Here is a 15,907-nt window from a genome sequence, read left to right on the forward strand (position 1 = left end):
TTTTTAAAGCTCATTCGACAACTTTTAAAGCCATCATACCTTTTAATAGACTGATCTCATATCAGTCTACTGAATGTGTTTACACGAAACCAATAAAAGCTTTCGAAGTAAAGTTCTACCTTCATGCCAAGTTTGGCATAAATCTGTAAAGCGGCTTGCTCTCTAACATTTGCTGTAGTAGCTAAAATGGGAAAACTCATATTTTTATGATTTGCTTTACACATTTTCAAGAACTACCATTGATCACCTTTTTAGTGCTTTAGGACTCACAGTATATTTTGTTTTATCCTCTAGGCTGACGAGGAGGATGATGATGAGTATATGGCAGACCAAGATGATGATCATCCTGGCATGCAGGTGGTCCTGCATGAGGATAAGAAGTATTATCCAACGGCAGAGGAAGTATATGGACCTGAAGTAGAAACGATTGTGCAAGAAGAGGACACGCAGCCTCTCACTGGTAAATACTGATTGGGCAATGTCCTCATACAATGCAGTTAGTAATCATCTTATCTTAGGCCTTTGTGCATTGGGTGATTATTGCATATCTCAATATTACATTTTCTCTTTGCGTCCTTTAGATCTTGCTATTATACTCCACATCGACCATCACTTAGCAAACAGACCCATATCATGCTTCCATGATCCTTTTTTCTTTTTTCTGCAGGGATTTCACATTACGGCATTGTTTTATAATTCCTATGCATTTTGCTACACACTTTTTAAAGTTCGAGCTCACATTTGACAAGCCAGACCATGACATTATTTCCAGCAATGCACCCGGGAAGGAAGATTGAATAATGTATAAGCAAGGCAAATTTGTATCTTCTGTGAATTTGCCAAAAAGAAAGGTGCGCCAACCCCCCCCTCTTTTTTGTACCTAGAAATAAACAATTACTCACTAAATTATGAGTACTGCAGAGGTTTAAAGTGTAAATGAAGGTTAAGTGCAAACCAACAAAGCAGAATGAACAGAGTTTAATTTACACCCACGGCAAGAAGCTTAGACCTGAAAGTTTACCATCTGCTTTTACCAGTAATTTATTTCTAGTATCTCAGGTCAGAAAGATAAGGTTGAATTGATTTTAAAGACTTTTTTTCAGTTCTATTGTCTGGCTTGACAGCGCAGCAGTTGCTGTAAAATTATGTGGGATCCCCAGGAGAGGGGCTTTAGCTCTACCCACATTTTGGGAGTCAGGAGTGCATGTTTTGATTGTGTGCTTCCACAAAAAAGTGTTTTCTCTCCACAAAGATGTTATCATTTTGTTATACAGCTACCTGAGGTTGGACCTTCAAAGTCACTCACATGCTATCAAATTGCCTTCAATAACAAGATAATTTGTGGTATTTTTCTCTGGGAGCAGCAACGGTGGGAGGAGGGCAGTAATGAACCTACATGAATTTTTAGGTCTGACCATTTAACCTACACAAATATTAGTCTACAGTTCTTTGCTTCTACACAAATACATATTCATTACCATGCTATCTACTTGTAGTTCTTCACAATACCAGACATTATTTCAAAGCCCGCCCCTATTGGTGCTACCAATGTTTGTTACCTTTTTTGTCCAAGAATAGTTGAAACCGCGGTAACCACTGTCGTGGGAGGGGTGAAAAGATTCAGCTTGAAAAGAAATGCGACTGTGCCACACGAAAAGGCTTGAAATGTATGTGCATTGAAACCAGCAGCATCCATTTTGCCTAATACTGAACCAGCATTTAAAGATAGCTCAGATTTGTAGGACACATCGTTCATTTGCTTGTGTCTTTAGGCCAGGTTCTATTTTTCACTTTTTTAATTTACACTGTACCCTTTGCATCAGTGGCTTATTACAGGATATCATGTATTATCATAGTCCCAAGATTTTCACATCTCCTTTCTAAAGATACTAAGAAGTGTGTTAAGAAGATGGGTTGGAAAGATGAGTATAGAGGTTAAAATTATTATGTTCTTTTTAAACATGAAAGTTAAAAACTGAGGAGTTCTTCCGGGATGTACCTCAGAGTGCATGATTATGCAACTTTGTTTAGTTTTTTTGTTTTAAACCAGAGTAAGGTCTGTATTGGTATTTCTCCTTATTTTACAATCACTTTTAGGAATTTGCTAGGTTGCAACCAAGCATATTCTTTCAAATTTTGTGTCATGATTCACCGTGGGGACCACTAATTGAATGATTGGAAGATCTTCAGAGCCCGCACTTCTTTCTAGCATTCTCCTTGGTACAGCTCTTTGCGATATATGGAATGTTGTCATCAAAAATAAATATTTGCCTGTTGGTATTTTGAATGCCAGCATTCCACAGCTGAGGTCCTTATAATAATGTAAGTGTGGCAAAGAAGTTTGAAAAGCTTAAAGCTTGGTTTGTGTGTACACAAGACATGGAGTACCATTCCTAAGCGTGAGGCTGTCTCCTTTCTCAGGACAAGTGATTTTTCTGCCTTGAGCATTCAGGGGGATTGTTTTGTATGTTTTGGGGATAAAAATCTGCCTGGGAGATATCGCCCCATAAAGCTCCTTTCCTAATATGAACTTTCAGTCCTGCATCTCGCCTCCGTTTCCTTCTGACATTTCGTCAGAAGCTGTGACCTTTAACTCAAAAAAGGCATTGGCATTGAACGCACTTTGCCCGAAAGGTGTGTCGAACCAAGGGACAATGCTTCTTTTAGTGTACTCTTGAAGTTTTTTGCCTAATTTCTATAGTATTTTCCAACCAAACCATGTCCATCAGGTGTTCTATGGTTAACATTTTATTTCTTATAGGGTTATTAACTTTGGTCTGTTTCCCACCCCCCCAAGCCTAGTTGCAATTGAGCTCTATTCAACATTGAATTCTAGAGAGAATAATAGGCAACGTCCCGGAAGGACTAAGAGTGCTTTTTCATTTTTTAACCTTAAGCTATTTTTTATGCTTTGTAAAAAACAAACACACTTTACTCAAGGAAGTATGCCAGGATTCTCCAAGCCATTCGGAATGGATTCCATTAAGGTTGGTTCACGTTTTACTTCCTGCATGCCCCATGTTACCATATAGCAGTGGTCTTCAATGGGGGGGGGGGGGGCGTCTTTCAGTTTGAAGACCCCTGCCTTACAGAGTAGTTGGTCTATTTAAATCCAGCTGTGCCATGAGTGGTCCGCAATGGTCCCAAGCAGTTTTTACTAGTAAAAAAAAAGTCCCTTCTGCAGAACTTAGTCAGATGTGTTAGAAGCGGTTTCCATCACAAGTATTGATTAACTAAGTCTATTTTCTCCGCAGAACCCATTATTAAGCCAGTGAAGACTAAGAAGTTTTCTTTAATGGAACAGGCTCTCCCTGCCACCGTGTATGAGATGGAGTGAGTAAACTTGATAACTTTTTTTAGGAGTTGCAATACAAGGAGAGAGTAAATGTAGGAAAGTCGTCTCATAGAAGGCAGTACGGATGTTGTTGCCCTTGAGCTACCGGTGCTTCTTTATGATTCTGTCCGATGTTACCGTATGTTTTAAAGATGTGTTTATTTGGAGGGGTCTTTAGTGTCAGATGAACGCTATTTATTCATGGAATGTTGCCCAGTCTGGAGATTTAACTTTACGTCCTATATGAAGAAAACAGTTTTTTAAAGTCTTGATCTGGGATTCTCTGTGATATATTTCAACTGAAGATGTTTTGGTACCTGCCCATCTCCCCCCTAGGTATACTAACAGAGAGTTATGCATTTTCAACACCGTGAAAGTGAAGGTACAGTGCTTATGAGGTGCCATTCATCTCTGGTTGGTACCATGTCATCAACTTGCTAGCACTTCTCTGATAGTTTGAGACCTCATTGTGTCTAAACTTGTGTATTTGTCCCTTTGTGGTATTATAAAATTCTTTGCATCACACAGAATAGTTCATATGATGCCAGCCTTTTAATGTTTGTCTTACTGATCTTCATGTCTCCACCAAAAACTATACTGCTGTTTTCGGTTTTGGTAAAAAGGGAACCCAAACACAAATCACAAATTCACCATTAGCCAAACTGCATATCAGTGCCAGAAATCTCTGTGTTCATTCTCATCTCCAAGTGTTTAAAATTCCCATGGCGTTCAAGAGTCCATTTATTTGTGCATCTGTGTTTCTTTCGGTTGTCTGACTCTATCTGTTAATGAACTCTTTTCTTTTACATTGAAAGGTTTGATATGTGCAGGGTTTGGTTGGTTCTGTTTCTGTTGCTACCCAATGAACTTCATAAAGCAACGTTCTGGCATGGAAGGGGGGGCGCTAGAGGGCGCACATGCAGAATGGCCGCACTTGAGTGAGGCTCCTGCAGCCTGGACAGTGAATCCTACAATTATCCTAGAAAACCAACCCGAGACCCGATAAAAATCACGCAGTAAGGAGGAGACCGTTGAGTTCTAGACTTGGTGAATTTTGAACGCTCTCTGACCCGGCAGGCCGGAGTTAGCGGCGGCATTGTACCGACCCGGGAGCTACGCTGGAGACTGGAGGAACGCAAGGCGGGGAACCGAGGACTGCGCTAGCCCGCTGCTTTCCACGAGGCACATAGGCCTCAGGAGAGAGAACGCTCTGAGTATGCCCGCCCTTCTACCCCGGTACGGTGCAGCGATATGAAGGATGCCGCGATAGAGCTGTGGCCTGCCAGACTCTGCCTGTTGTGCCTGGGGGGCGCCTGAACGACACACGGCTGTGTGGTACAGTGTTAGATCGGGAAGCCGGAACATAGCGGCAAGATATATAGACCGCCGAAGACGAACTGTCTGGCCGTGTGGCGGCCGCTACAACCCTGTGCGGTGCGGGGACATTGGTGAACGGGAGCGGGCACCGGAACACCAGGGAAAGGAAAGCTGCCCTCCCATGACCCTGTAACAGGCATAAGTGATCGGGACTGCCTGGAGTGTCCGACCTGGGAGAAACGCGACTCACCGGTATGCCTCCACACTAACAAGCTGGTTTTCCGTGCCAGGGCGGGAGACGCCGGGTGTCGACTGAGGACGGGTGGACTCCCTGGGCAGCTTGCGGGTGCAGAGGAGCTCCATATTGGACAGTGCTGTAAGCGCCACTGGGCCCCGCATGAGTGCGAACCGCAGTGCTGCTAATCACTCCAGACCGCGGCTTGCACAAGGGTAGCGGGCCGCAGAGACAGCCGCTTTGCTTATACGTCTGGCTGGCGCCCACAATAAGAAAGGACCGCACACGAGTCTCAGACGGTGGCTTGGGAATACGCCGCACACTGTGCATCACGCCCGAGTCACCTCCTATGGTCCACATCTATGAGCGAAGGCGCCTAGCAGAGAAAACCGAGGCACAGTCTATCATACGAAATACAGGACTGGCGGAAGGGGCCCCGAAAGCGACACATGAGACTAGTCCAAGGTCACAAGAAGGCAAGGGGATACCGTGACAGGATACTTGCGACACTTTAAGTGCGAGAGAGGCGGTGAAGCAACACTGTGGGTAAGCCTCCCTACGCTGACTCCTGCAGGACCGCCTCATGGGCATGGAAGACCGGGCCGGCACTTGAGAGCTACGTGCCGCACGGAGAATAAACACCAGGAGACAACGCACTTACTCCGCATTATCTCGTGCATGGGCACAGACCTACCCTCTGCCTAACACATGACCACAGATGTGCGATTAGGCCCTGACTGCGATTGGAGATAGCTATTGCATGCCTAGGAGACATACATTGGCTGCAGACGTGAATCTTCCAATATAGCACGAGGGGATACCACTCGAAAGGACGTTGGGCCATAACATACGGCCATACGGGGGGTGGCGTTAGACCGCTTGATCTACAGCACTCTGGGCCAACCCTTATCTGCTCACAGAAAGCTGCAACGTGCTGCTGATCAGATTGTCCTGGCTCTAGAGGACCACAAACTGCGATATAAACACAAACCCATCTCACTGCCGAGAGCCACGAAACGGTACTAACAGAGCACATGAGAAGAGGCTCAAGCTTTGCCCATGAAAGGAACGCCACTCGTGCAGCGACTGGGGCACCAGGCACTAGTGGCAGCACCAACATGGGGAAAATAGACAATCGGCAGTCGAAGCTCACCTTTGAATCCGCGACTACCAAAAAGGGACTGAAATCCACGTCAGAAACTGGAGGACCTAGTAGTCCGGTGGAGAGAGGAGCAGGACCCCGCTCTTCCGGTATGGATATACAACAGTTGGTGCAAGAAATGCGGCAAGGATTTGCTACCGTGGTGGACAAGGTGGACCGTATGTCCTCCAGAATGGACGCTATCGCACATAAACTGGACTTACACGAGGAAAGAATTAAGGAGACCGAGAGACGGATCTCTGACAATGATGACACCACGGCTTCCCATACAGCACAGCTTGCGCGAATGGACAATATTCTTAGAGTAATTGCCACGAAGAACGAGGACTTGGAAGCCCGCAGCCGGCGCAACAACATTCGCGTGACAGGTGTGCCAGAGTCCACAAACACAGGGCGCATGGAGGACTATATAGAAAGACTGTTGCTAGCTGCAATTGGGTCCGAAGCATTCGCCAAGCAATTTATAGTTAAGAGAGCCCATCGCTCACTTGGGCCGAGGCCCAAGCCGGGAGCCCCGCCGAGACCCATCGTCGCGCGGCTCCTCAACTACCGCGACCGCGATGTGGCTCTACGAGCAACACGCACCACCCAAAGTCTGTCATATGAAGGCGTGGCCTTTTCCATATACCCCGACTTCACACCGATGGTGCAAGAAGAAAGACGCAAGTTTTTAGAAGTGAAGAAAAAATTACGAGCGACACAAATCGATTATGCGTTACTGTACCCTGCGAAATTGTGAGCAACACACCAAGGGAAACAACGCATCTTCATGAACCCACAACAGGTGGATGACTATCTGAAGACTTTGCGAAGAGATCAACGTGGGAATGGCGGCCGTGATGTGGCGCAACGGGACGAAGACCGAGCGACAGACGATGAACAATAACTTGTGGGACTGAGCGGCAAGTCGCCACTCTCATTTGGAGCCGCTAAGTATGCTGAAACTGAGGTGACCCTTACCGAGTCTGGAAGACGCTGCGAGCTCTGAATACCATGGACGGGTATAGGACTGTTGGTGGTAACGTATTCCAGGCACCACTCCCCCTCCCTTGATTTAGCCCCCCCCCAGGGTGGAACAGGTTGTAGGGCTACAAGTGGCGGGAGTGGCAATGTGTATACCTAAGATGTCCCCCTACGGTAGTTCCCCATTGTTTCTGTTTGAGAAAATGAAGTTACCGGGGAAATTAAAGAATGTTGTGGGAGGGAAGAGGGTGGGAAATTCTGGCGAGTTGGGGATGCTTCAGTGGGAGGGGGGAGGAAAAGGGGGCGATTGGAGAAACAGTACTTTGCATGATGTTAGGGGAAGTTCTGAACCTGCTCCAAAGGACACATTTGTCCATAGTTCCAATGTCCAGAAGTTAGACCGATTGGTTCCAAAGATAAAGGCGAGACCTAGTGGGGCGGCATGGTTCACGGGCACACAGTGGTATGGTTCAAAGTCAATAACTGGCACTACAGCACAGTTGGTGAGGCAGGATAGGGCTCACTCGAGTCCTTTTCATCACAGGTGGGACAATTGCCGTATCGACCGGGTATTATGGCATTGACTAACCTGAATATTATCACATGGAATGTCAGGGGGCTAGGCGATCCACGTAAGAAACGTCATGTTCTAGCATATCTCGACAGACACAATATACATGTAGCTCTTCTACAAAAAACCCATATTAACCCTCAGACTCACAACACGTTCGCCTGTAGATGGGCGGAACATGCGACCTTCTCCTCATACTCCGCTTATGCCAGGGGGGCTGCTATACTGCTTAAGAGAGGCACACGGTTTAGTGTTTTAGGGGTGAAGGGGGATGCACAGGGCAGATACTGTGTGACATGGGGACGAATAGGACACATATCGCTTACACTAATATCCTGTTCTGGTCCAAATACGGACGATCGGCGCTTCTTCACTGAGCTATGGGCCGCTATTGTGGGCATAGGGTCCGACTATGTCATATGGGGCGGTGACTTTAATGTATCACGGGACCCGACAGTAGACAGGTCGCACCCCGCCCCACATCATTATACCCATGCAAGCGCCGAGTTACATGCAATCTTGCAGGAACCCTCTTTGGTGGATGCCTGGACACATCTTCACCCTGACACACGAGAGGGTACACATTTTACGGCTCATGCTGACTCATGGGCTAGACTAGATTACATATTTTTATCGGCTAGACTGTGCCCAGCTCTCACGGAAGTCAAACACCTAGCCAGAACTTACTCGGACCATGCACCGGTGCGACTCACACTGACAAGCGACAAGCTAGGGCCGCAAAGAGCGAGCAGGAGATTACAACCCACCATGTTACTAGATACGGCCTTTCAAGAAGAACTAAGGGAAGAGGTGCTAGACTTCTTCGACCGGAACAAGGGTACTGTAGATAGCGTAGAGACGATATGGGAGGCCTTCAAGGTCACGCTGCGAGGGATCTGCATAGTAAAAGGATCTGGAACGCTGAAAAGCATCCAGCGCACGTTGAATAGCCTTGAGCAGGAGCTGAAAGCATTAGAGGCCTCCCTGGCTGACAGGCCGGAAGGGATGACTCATTCCGAACTTAGGGGCCTATTACGATTGCAGTTTTTCCGCATCCTCCGGGCCGGCGGAAGCCAAAACCGCAGCGGACCCACCAAAGACCCACCACCACATTAGGATGGCTGGTGGGTCCTGGCTTCCGTCTGCAGCTTTTCCGCCGCGGTTGGCTTACAACCGCGGCGGAAAAGCTCTAATATGGTGGCGGTGTCTCTCAGACACCGCCAGCCATATTAGGATGGGCTTTAAAAAATGCTTTTCCGCGGCGGCTTTTCCGCCGTGGAAAAGCATGTGGAACTTCACCCAGGGGGCCCGTTGGGGGCCCCCTGGGTGAAGGGGGGTGGGGGTGCACATGGGGGGTACCTATGGTACCCCCCTGCATTTGTATGCAGAAATCGACAGGCACCGCACGGTGCCTGCCGCTTTCTGCATACAAATGCAATGTATGCATTTTTACCATTGCGGCGGGTGCAGCTTGAAGCCGCACCCGCCGCAATGGTAAAAATAGAGGATGTGACCGCCAGGTTGGCGGTCACATCCTAATTGGACAGGAGGGAACTCCGCAGGCCATGCGGAGGTTCCCTCCTCCTCTATGGTCGCGGACAGACTCAAGTCCGTCCGCAATCATAATGGGCCCCTAAGAGAGAAACTCACGGAGTATAAAGCGGAAGCGGAAAGGGAATCAAAGTTCAGAGGGAAGTACTGGATAGCGCGAAGATATGGAGAAGGCGAGAGGCCGGGGAAGGCACTTGCAGCAACAGTTAGATTGGAACGGCCTGCAAATGTGGTGATGGAAATTGAGGATTGTGATGGGAAGGTGTACAGAGACACGACACATATTCTGAACTCCTTCGCAAGGCACTACACTACCTTTACACAACTACCAGAGCGAACACGCTAGACTTCTCGGAATACCTGAATGATGTGACTCTAGGGTGGTTGAGTGATACTCAGCAGCGCTTCTTAAGTGCCCCGTTTGAATTAGATGAGCTGCGAGATGCAATAATGCAAATGCAGTCTGGCAAGGCCACCGGCACAGACGGGATACCGGTTGAATTCTATAAAACCTATATTGAATTTATGGCCTCAATCCTACGAGAAAAGTACGAAGATGCGCTGGAAGTGGGACGTCTCCCCCCCTCTATGAGGCTGGCCCTCATCACTTCGTTGCTGAAGCCGGTTAAACCACCAAGGAGCTGTGACTCTTACAGACCTCTGTCCCTACTTAACTGCGATGTCAAAATACTGGCTAAACTTATAGCGACACGTCTCAATCTCCTCATGGAGTATCTGATACTGCCGGACCAGTCAGGGTTCGTACCTGGTAGGGCGACATCTCATAATTTACGAACTTTCTTTACGGTTTTAAATAACATTTCGGATGAGTTGCCCATGGCGGCCAATTTCCTAGATGCTACAAAAGCCTTTGACTCTTTAGAGTGGGACTATCTGTTCGCAGTAATGACGCGCATGGGGTTCCCCCCAGTATTCCTATCCTGGATTAAGCTGTTATACGACTCTCCCGCGGCTAAAGTGATCGTCAACGGGAAGCTGTCCCAAGACATACCCATTTCCAGAGGCACACAACAGGGTTGCCTGCTTTCGCCCCTGCTCTTCGCGATCGCAGTGGAGCCGCTCGCGGCAAAACTGAGGCAACACCATAATGATAAAGCGCTACGATGCAACCTGCGACAAATACTAATATCGCTATATGCAGACGACATTACGCTAAACATTCATGACCCCCAGCAATCCCATATTAAGGGAATTCATAAAATTTGGTAGACTGTCTGGAGTCCAGATAAACTGGGGAAAATCCTGTCGTTTCCCACTCACAGCTGAGACGACCGCATTCCACATGGACTACCCCATACCCTGGTGCGATGACGACTTTAAAACCTGGGAGTTTGCATTTCAAAAAACAGAGAGGAATTGATGAGACTAAATTACGGGACAACCATGACCCGGATATCCGACAAAATGTTGCGCTGGATTACGTTGCCACTGTCAATGGCAGGGAGGGCATCCCTGATTAAAATGGTTATTCTGCCGCAATTATTATATCTATTTTTGAACATACCTTTTTACCCGGGGAAGTATTTTTTTAATCTTTTGAAGTCCGAACTGACCCGTTTGGTGTGGGGAGGCAAAAGCCCACGGCTTGCCTGGGAGGTGCTAACCCGACCATATACTCAAGGAGGATTTGGGATCCCCGATTTCGAAACATACTACTATAGCGCGCAGGCCCACTATGCCCACTATGCTTTTTTCTAGGGCCATCAACCCCGATACATGCCTCAAGTTGCGGCAGAACACTGGCTGGCATTACCGGTTCCCATAGACGGCGCGTTGTACATTCCTATAACGGGCAGAGATAAGACACCGTCCACAGTCATGAGCACGGTGCATGCATGGGCACCATTGGGGAAAATGCTGGACACAACTATGCTGTATTCCCCCCTGTTGCCACTGGCCTACCACCCCGATACGCCTTTGCTCCAGGAAGCCCTCTTTCAAGTCAAGTCAAAATTTGTATAGCGCACTACTCACCCAGAGGGTCTCAAGGCGCTTGAGGGAGGGGGTTCGCTATCTATCAAACAGCCATGTTTTGAGTTGTTTTCTGAAGGAGAGGTGGTTCTGTGTAAGGCGGAGGTGGGTGGGAAGAGAATTCCAGGTTTTGGCTGCTAAGTAGGAGAATGATCTTACTCCCATGGTGGCTCTTCGGATGCGTGGGATCGCGGCGAGGGCTTGATTGGACGATCGTAGATGGCGGGTGGGGGTGTAGAAGGTCAGGCGCGTGTTGAGGTAACTGGGTCCTAGGTCGTAGAGGACCTTGTGTGCGTGGGTGAGGAGACGGAACTTGATTCTCTTGTTGACGGGGAGCCAGTGAAAGTCTCTCAGGTGACCGGAAATGTGGTTGTGGCGTGGTATGTCTAGGATGAGTCGGGCGGAGGCGTTCTGAATGCGTTGGAGTTTTTTCTGTAATTTGGCTGTGGTTCCGGCGTAGAGGGTGTTTCCGTAGTCCAGTCGGCTTGTGACAAGTGCTTGGGTGACCGTCTTTCTTGTTTCAGTGGGGATCCATCGGAAGATCTTTCGGAGCATGCGTAAGATGTTAAATCAAGATGACGAGACGGCGTTGACTTGTCTGGTCATTGAGAGGGAGGAGTCTAGTATGAATCCTAGGTTGCAAGCATGGTCCGTAGGTTTGGGCGCGCTGCCTAGGGCCGGAGTCCACCATGAGTCATCCCATGCGGAGGGGGATGATCCAAGGATGAGGACTTCTGTCTTGTCTGAATTCAGTTTTAGGCGGCTGTTCTTCATCCACTCGGCTACGGCTTTCATCCCTTCGTGTAGGTTGGTTTTGGCGGTGTTTGGGTCTTTGGTGAGGGAGAGGATCAGCTGTGTGTCGTCAGCGTAGGAGATGATGTTAAGGTTGTGCTGGCGTGCGATGGATGCGAGGGGGCTCATGTAGACGTTGAAGAGGGTGGGGCTGAGGGATGATCCTTGTGGTACTCCACAGATGACTTCGGAGGCCTCTACCCTGAAGGGGGGGAGGCAGACTCTCTGGGTTCTTCCGGCGAGGAACGAGATGATCCAGTCCAATGCTTTTTCTTGTATCCCGACGTTGCTGAGGCGTTGTATGAGGGTGCTATGGCAGACCGTGTCAAATGCTGCTGAGAGGTCCAGGAGGATGAGGGCAGCTGTTTCCCTGTTGTCGAGTAGTGTTCGGATGTCGTCTGTGGCTGCGATGAGGGCGGTCTCGGTGCTGTGTTTTGCTCGGAAGCCGGATTGTGTGGGGTCGAGGGAGCCGTTAGACTCGAGGAAGGCGGCAAGCTGGTTGTTGTCAGTCTTCTCTATGACTTTGGCAGGGAATGGGAGGAGCGCGATGGGGCGGTAGTTCTTAAGTTCGGTGGGGTCTGCTGTAGGTTTCTTCAGGAGGGCACTGAGTTCTTTCATAACCTGAAGGAGCGCATTCGTGTTGTAACCTGGGGAGACCTCTATCACGAAGGCCAATTCAGTACGCTGGATCACATGTTTCTGGGAGTGGCAAGAACACCCCTTGATGTATTTTTATACATTCGGCTTCGACAAGGATTGAGAGCTATAACCCCAGACTTTCCCAGTGAACCAGCCACATTCGAACCACTACAGAGAATCTTGAAGGGGGCACAAGCTAAAAAATTAGTATCAGTGATCTATAAATCAGTGCACGGGCTGCAGGATCGACCGGCTCCGATTGCTCGAGCTAAATGGGACCAGGAGCTAGGAGTAACCTTAACGAATGACCAATGGGAATTCTGTGCACAACAGACAGAACGAATATCCGCGAATAGTAGACTCAGAATCTTTCAATATAGGTTCTTGCATAGGCTGTATTACACACCTGCACGTATGCATAGACACAGATTGCGAGAAACGGACAATTGCGATCGATGCCACGCCCGAGAGCTGATTTTTTTACACCTAGCATGGAACTGCGAGAGCGTCAATGCATATTGGGGACAAGTATTCAGGGCCCTGTCCGCCATGGTTAATGCTGAGGTAACGCCTTCACCACTTCTTGCACTTCTGGGGTATGTTGCACCATTGTCAGCAGTCAACCGTAAATTTGTTGCATTTGCGCTGCTTATGGCTAAACGAAGAGTAGCCTGTAGATGGGGTAGAGGGAGAGCACCTACATTTAAAGACTGCCTGAATGACCTTATTTATTGTCAGGAGCAACTACTGACATATGCAGAATTGCTGCCTGTGACTTCCAGGCCAACTGACATTTGGGCCCCCCCTGAAATGTTACCTGCTGGCACAAGATAGATCCGATACTCCAAGGTGATATCATATCTATGCGTAGCGCATCTGCGGATTTGACACTATGTACCTGGGTTGCAATAGTAGACACCGTAGAGGAGATGTGAGGGAATGGACTATGACGTGATATAACATTGATGTATACGCCCTGAAAAATTATGTTTACAATGTATTATTAGTGCTGCCTGTAATATATGTGCCGTATTGACTGTAACATTTGCCTGTTAGGATACTACATGACGCTGTGTGCTCCGAGCTGCCTTTTCTTATTATGTAACCTTAAGAATGCTGAAAAACCAATAAACAAAGTTTAACATTTTTTTTTTTTTTTTAAACGTTCTGCCATGGAATCTTCATGAACACCATTTCATTAATTATTTTCATCTCCTCCTTAGCTTTCTGGCTGACCTGATGGACAATCCAGAGCTGATAAGAAATGTGACCTTGTGCGGGCATCTACATCATGGCAAAGTAAGATCATTAATGCACACAAAGTATGGCAATTGGGACATGACAGACATCCTAGTTGCTACTGACCTCACAGACAAAGCTAGAAATTCAACATATTGTTGCCTCAGCCTATCGGAGGAAAAAGGGATACGAGTAGGTACTTTCTTGGAGGCTGTTACTGCACTGCAGTCTGTTGCTCAATTTAAATCATGGTCTTCTAAAGCAATCTTGATTTTTGTACTAGTAAACATTGGGCCAATTGTCAGACAGTTGTTAAGCTACTAAGAGGGAGGTTGATCTTGCTCATGTATAAACTTCCAGACAGTCATTAGGAGAATACAATACGGTTTGCTTGGACTACCTGCTCTCTGCGTTGAAATCTGCAAATAATTGAGGAGGATTTCCAATGCTTAGACTCTTTGCCAAAGATAATGCGCTAATAGCGGAAATGGTAGGAAGCACTGGGCCATGGTGTACTTAATTCATCAGGCAGTATAAAATCAAATATTCACCAAATCTTATTTGAGGTTGTATCTTTAGAAAGTATATGGGACCAGCGACTTGTGAAATCTTTGCAGATTTATTTAATTAATACATCACTGCCTGGCAGATGTTTTAACGCGTGTACTATCTGTTTTGATTGACTGAGCTGTGCCTGCTGAGATTCACACCCATGATTTGATGCACAGGAAGGCATGCACAACATGCATATTAGCTTGTGTATTAATGAGCTACATGATACAGACATTTTAAGCTACATTCTTGAAAGTTCATTTAGGCAATTATGAGATTGGGCAGTTAAATGATGCCTAGTTTATCTAAGAACTCATTCCAGTGCAGCATTTGTAGCACGCTTGCTTGACAGAGTGATCTGATTTGTAGATCTTCTTGTGTCTGCTCTTGCACTGCATTTTCTCAAGCACAGCCATTCACCACCTCTTTTTTCTTTCAGACCTGCTTTGTGGACTGCCTGATTGAGCAGACTCATCCAGAGATTAGGAAGCGCTACGATCAGGATGTAAGTGTACCATAGACTTCTGCTATATCTGTAACCTGAACAAATGTGAGGTGATGTATACGTAGTTGGGGGGATGCGACCCATTCCTTCAGATTAGTTCTTTATCATGGTATCCTCTTTGATTGATATTCATAAACATTGGAATATATTTTCCTGTTTGTGAACACTTGAAACATGTTTCTATACATAAAAGTACCATTCTTTAATATATCCTCTTATGGGAACACACATACTTCGCGCTTAGGCCCCTGTAAATGTTTGTCCACATAAGGGATCCACTCCAAAGTTGCGTCCTTTTCTTCCATTATCCTGAGGATTCTAAAGGTACCCAGGGTTTGTGGATTCCACAGGAGCGAAATGAGAAATTAGTCAAAATATAGCAAAATGTAGTTTTAGTTTTTTGAAAAATGGGGAAAAAAGGCTGCTGAAAACGCATCTCTTTTTTCCTGCAAATGGTATCAACAAAGGGTTTGTGGTGCTGAAATCGCAATTTTCCCTGCTTTCAGGATCAGGCAGACTTTTATCAGGAAATCAACATTTTTTACACAGTTTGGGCACTCTACTGGAACATAGCCTATTTTTTGCGCTTTCAACCTTCTTCCAGTTAGTGATAGAAATGGGTGTGAAAGCAGTAATGGATCCGGAAAGCTATACATTTCTGAAAGGTAGACACAATTCTGAATTCAGCATGGGATCAATTGTGGAGATCCTTCAAGGTTTAACAGCTGAAATAAAAAAAAAATTGGAAAAAAACTGCCAATTGTGCCAACGTTTTTACCTGTAACTTCTTCTACGTATGGCAGATTTTTTAAAGCAATGTTCTGTTATGTCTGCTGAACCTTTCTGGTTGCAGGGATATAAAGGACTTGTAGGTTTACCTAGAACCCAAGTACCTAGAGCCAATAACTGAGCTGCGCCTTGCAATGGTTTTTCATTGTGTACCGGGTATATAGCAATTCATTTGGTAAAATGTAAAGAGTGAAAAATAGGTATCAAGGAAGCCTACGTATTTCTGGAATGGGAACAAAATATAAAGTTTAGAAGAAGTGGTTATT

The 15,907-nt window shown here is 46.7% G+C and overlaps 1 protein-coding gene across 2 annotated transcripts in view; it reads left to right on the plus strand.

The window, feature by feature from the left end:
- Positions 1 to 15,907, plus strand: part of EFTUD2 (elongation factor Tu GTP binding domain containing 2) — a 283,894-nt gene that overhangs the window by 30,706 nt on the left and 237,281 nt on the right. For both annotated transcript variants that reach the window (XM_078645140.1, XM_078645139.1), the window contains exons 3-6: positions 295 to 460; positions 3,255 to 3,333; positions 13,780 to 13,855; positions 14,787 to 14,852. In XM_078645140.1, the coding sequence (XP_078501266.1) occupies positions 295 to 460; positions 3,255 to 3,333; positions 13,780 to 13,855; positions 14,787 to 14,852 (387 nt within the window). The remainder of the gene's footprint in view (positions 1 to 294; positions 461 to 3,254; positions 3,334 to 13,779; positions 13,856 to 14,786; positions 14,853 to 15,907) is intronic.

This window comes from Lissotriton helveticus, chromosome 5_1 (assembly GCF_964261635.1).
Source record: "Lissotriton helveticus chromosome 5_1, aLisHel1.1, whole genome shotgun sequence".
NCBI classification, from domain to species: Eukaryota; Metazoa; Chordata; class Amphibia; order Caudata; family Salamandridae; genus Lissotriton; species Lissotriton helveticus.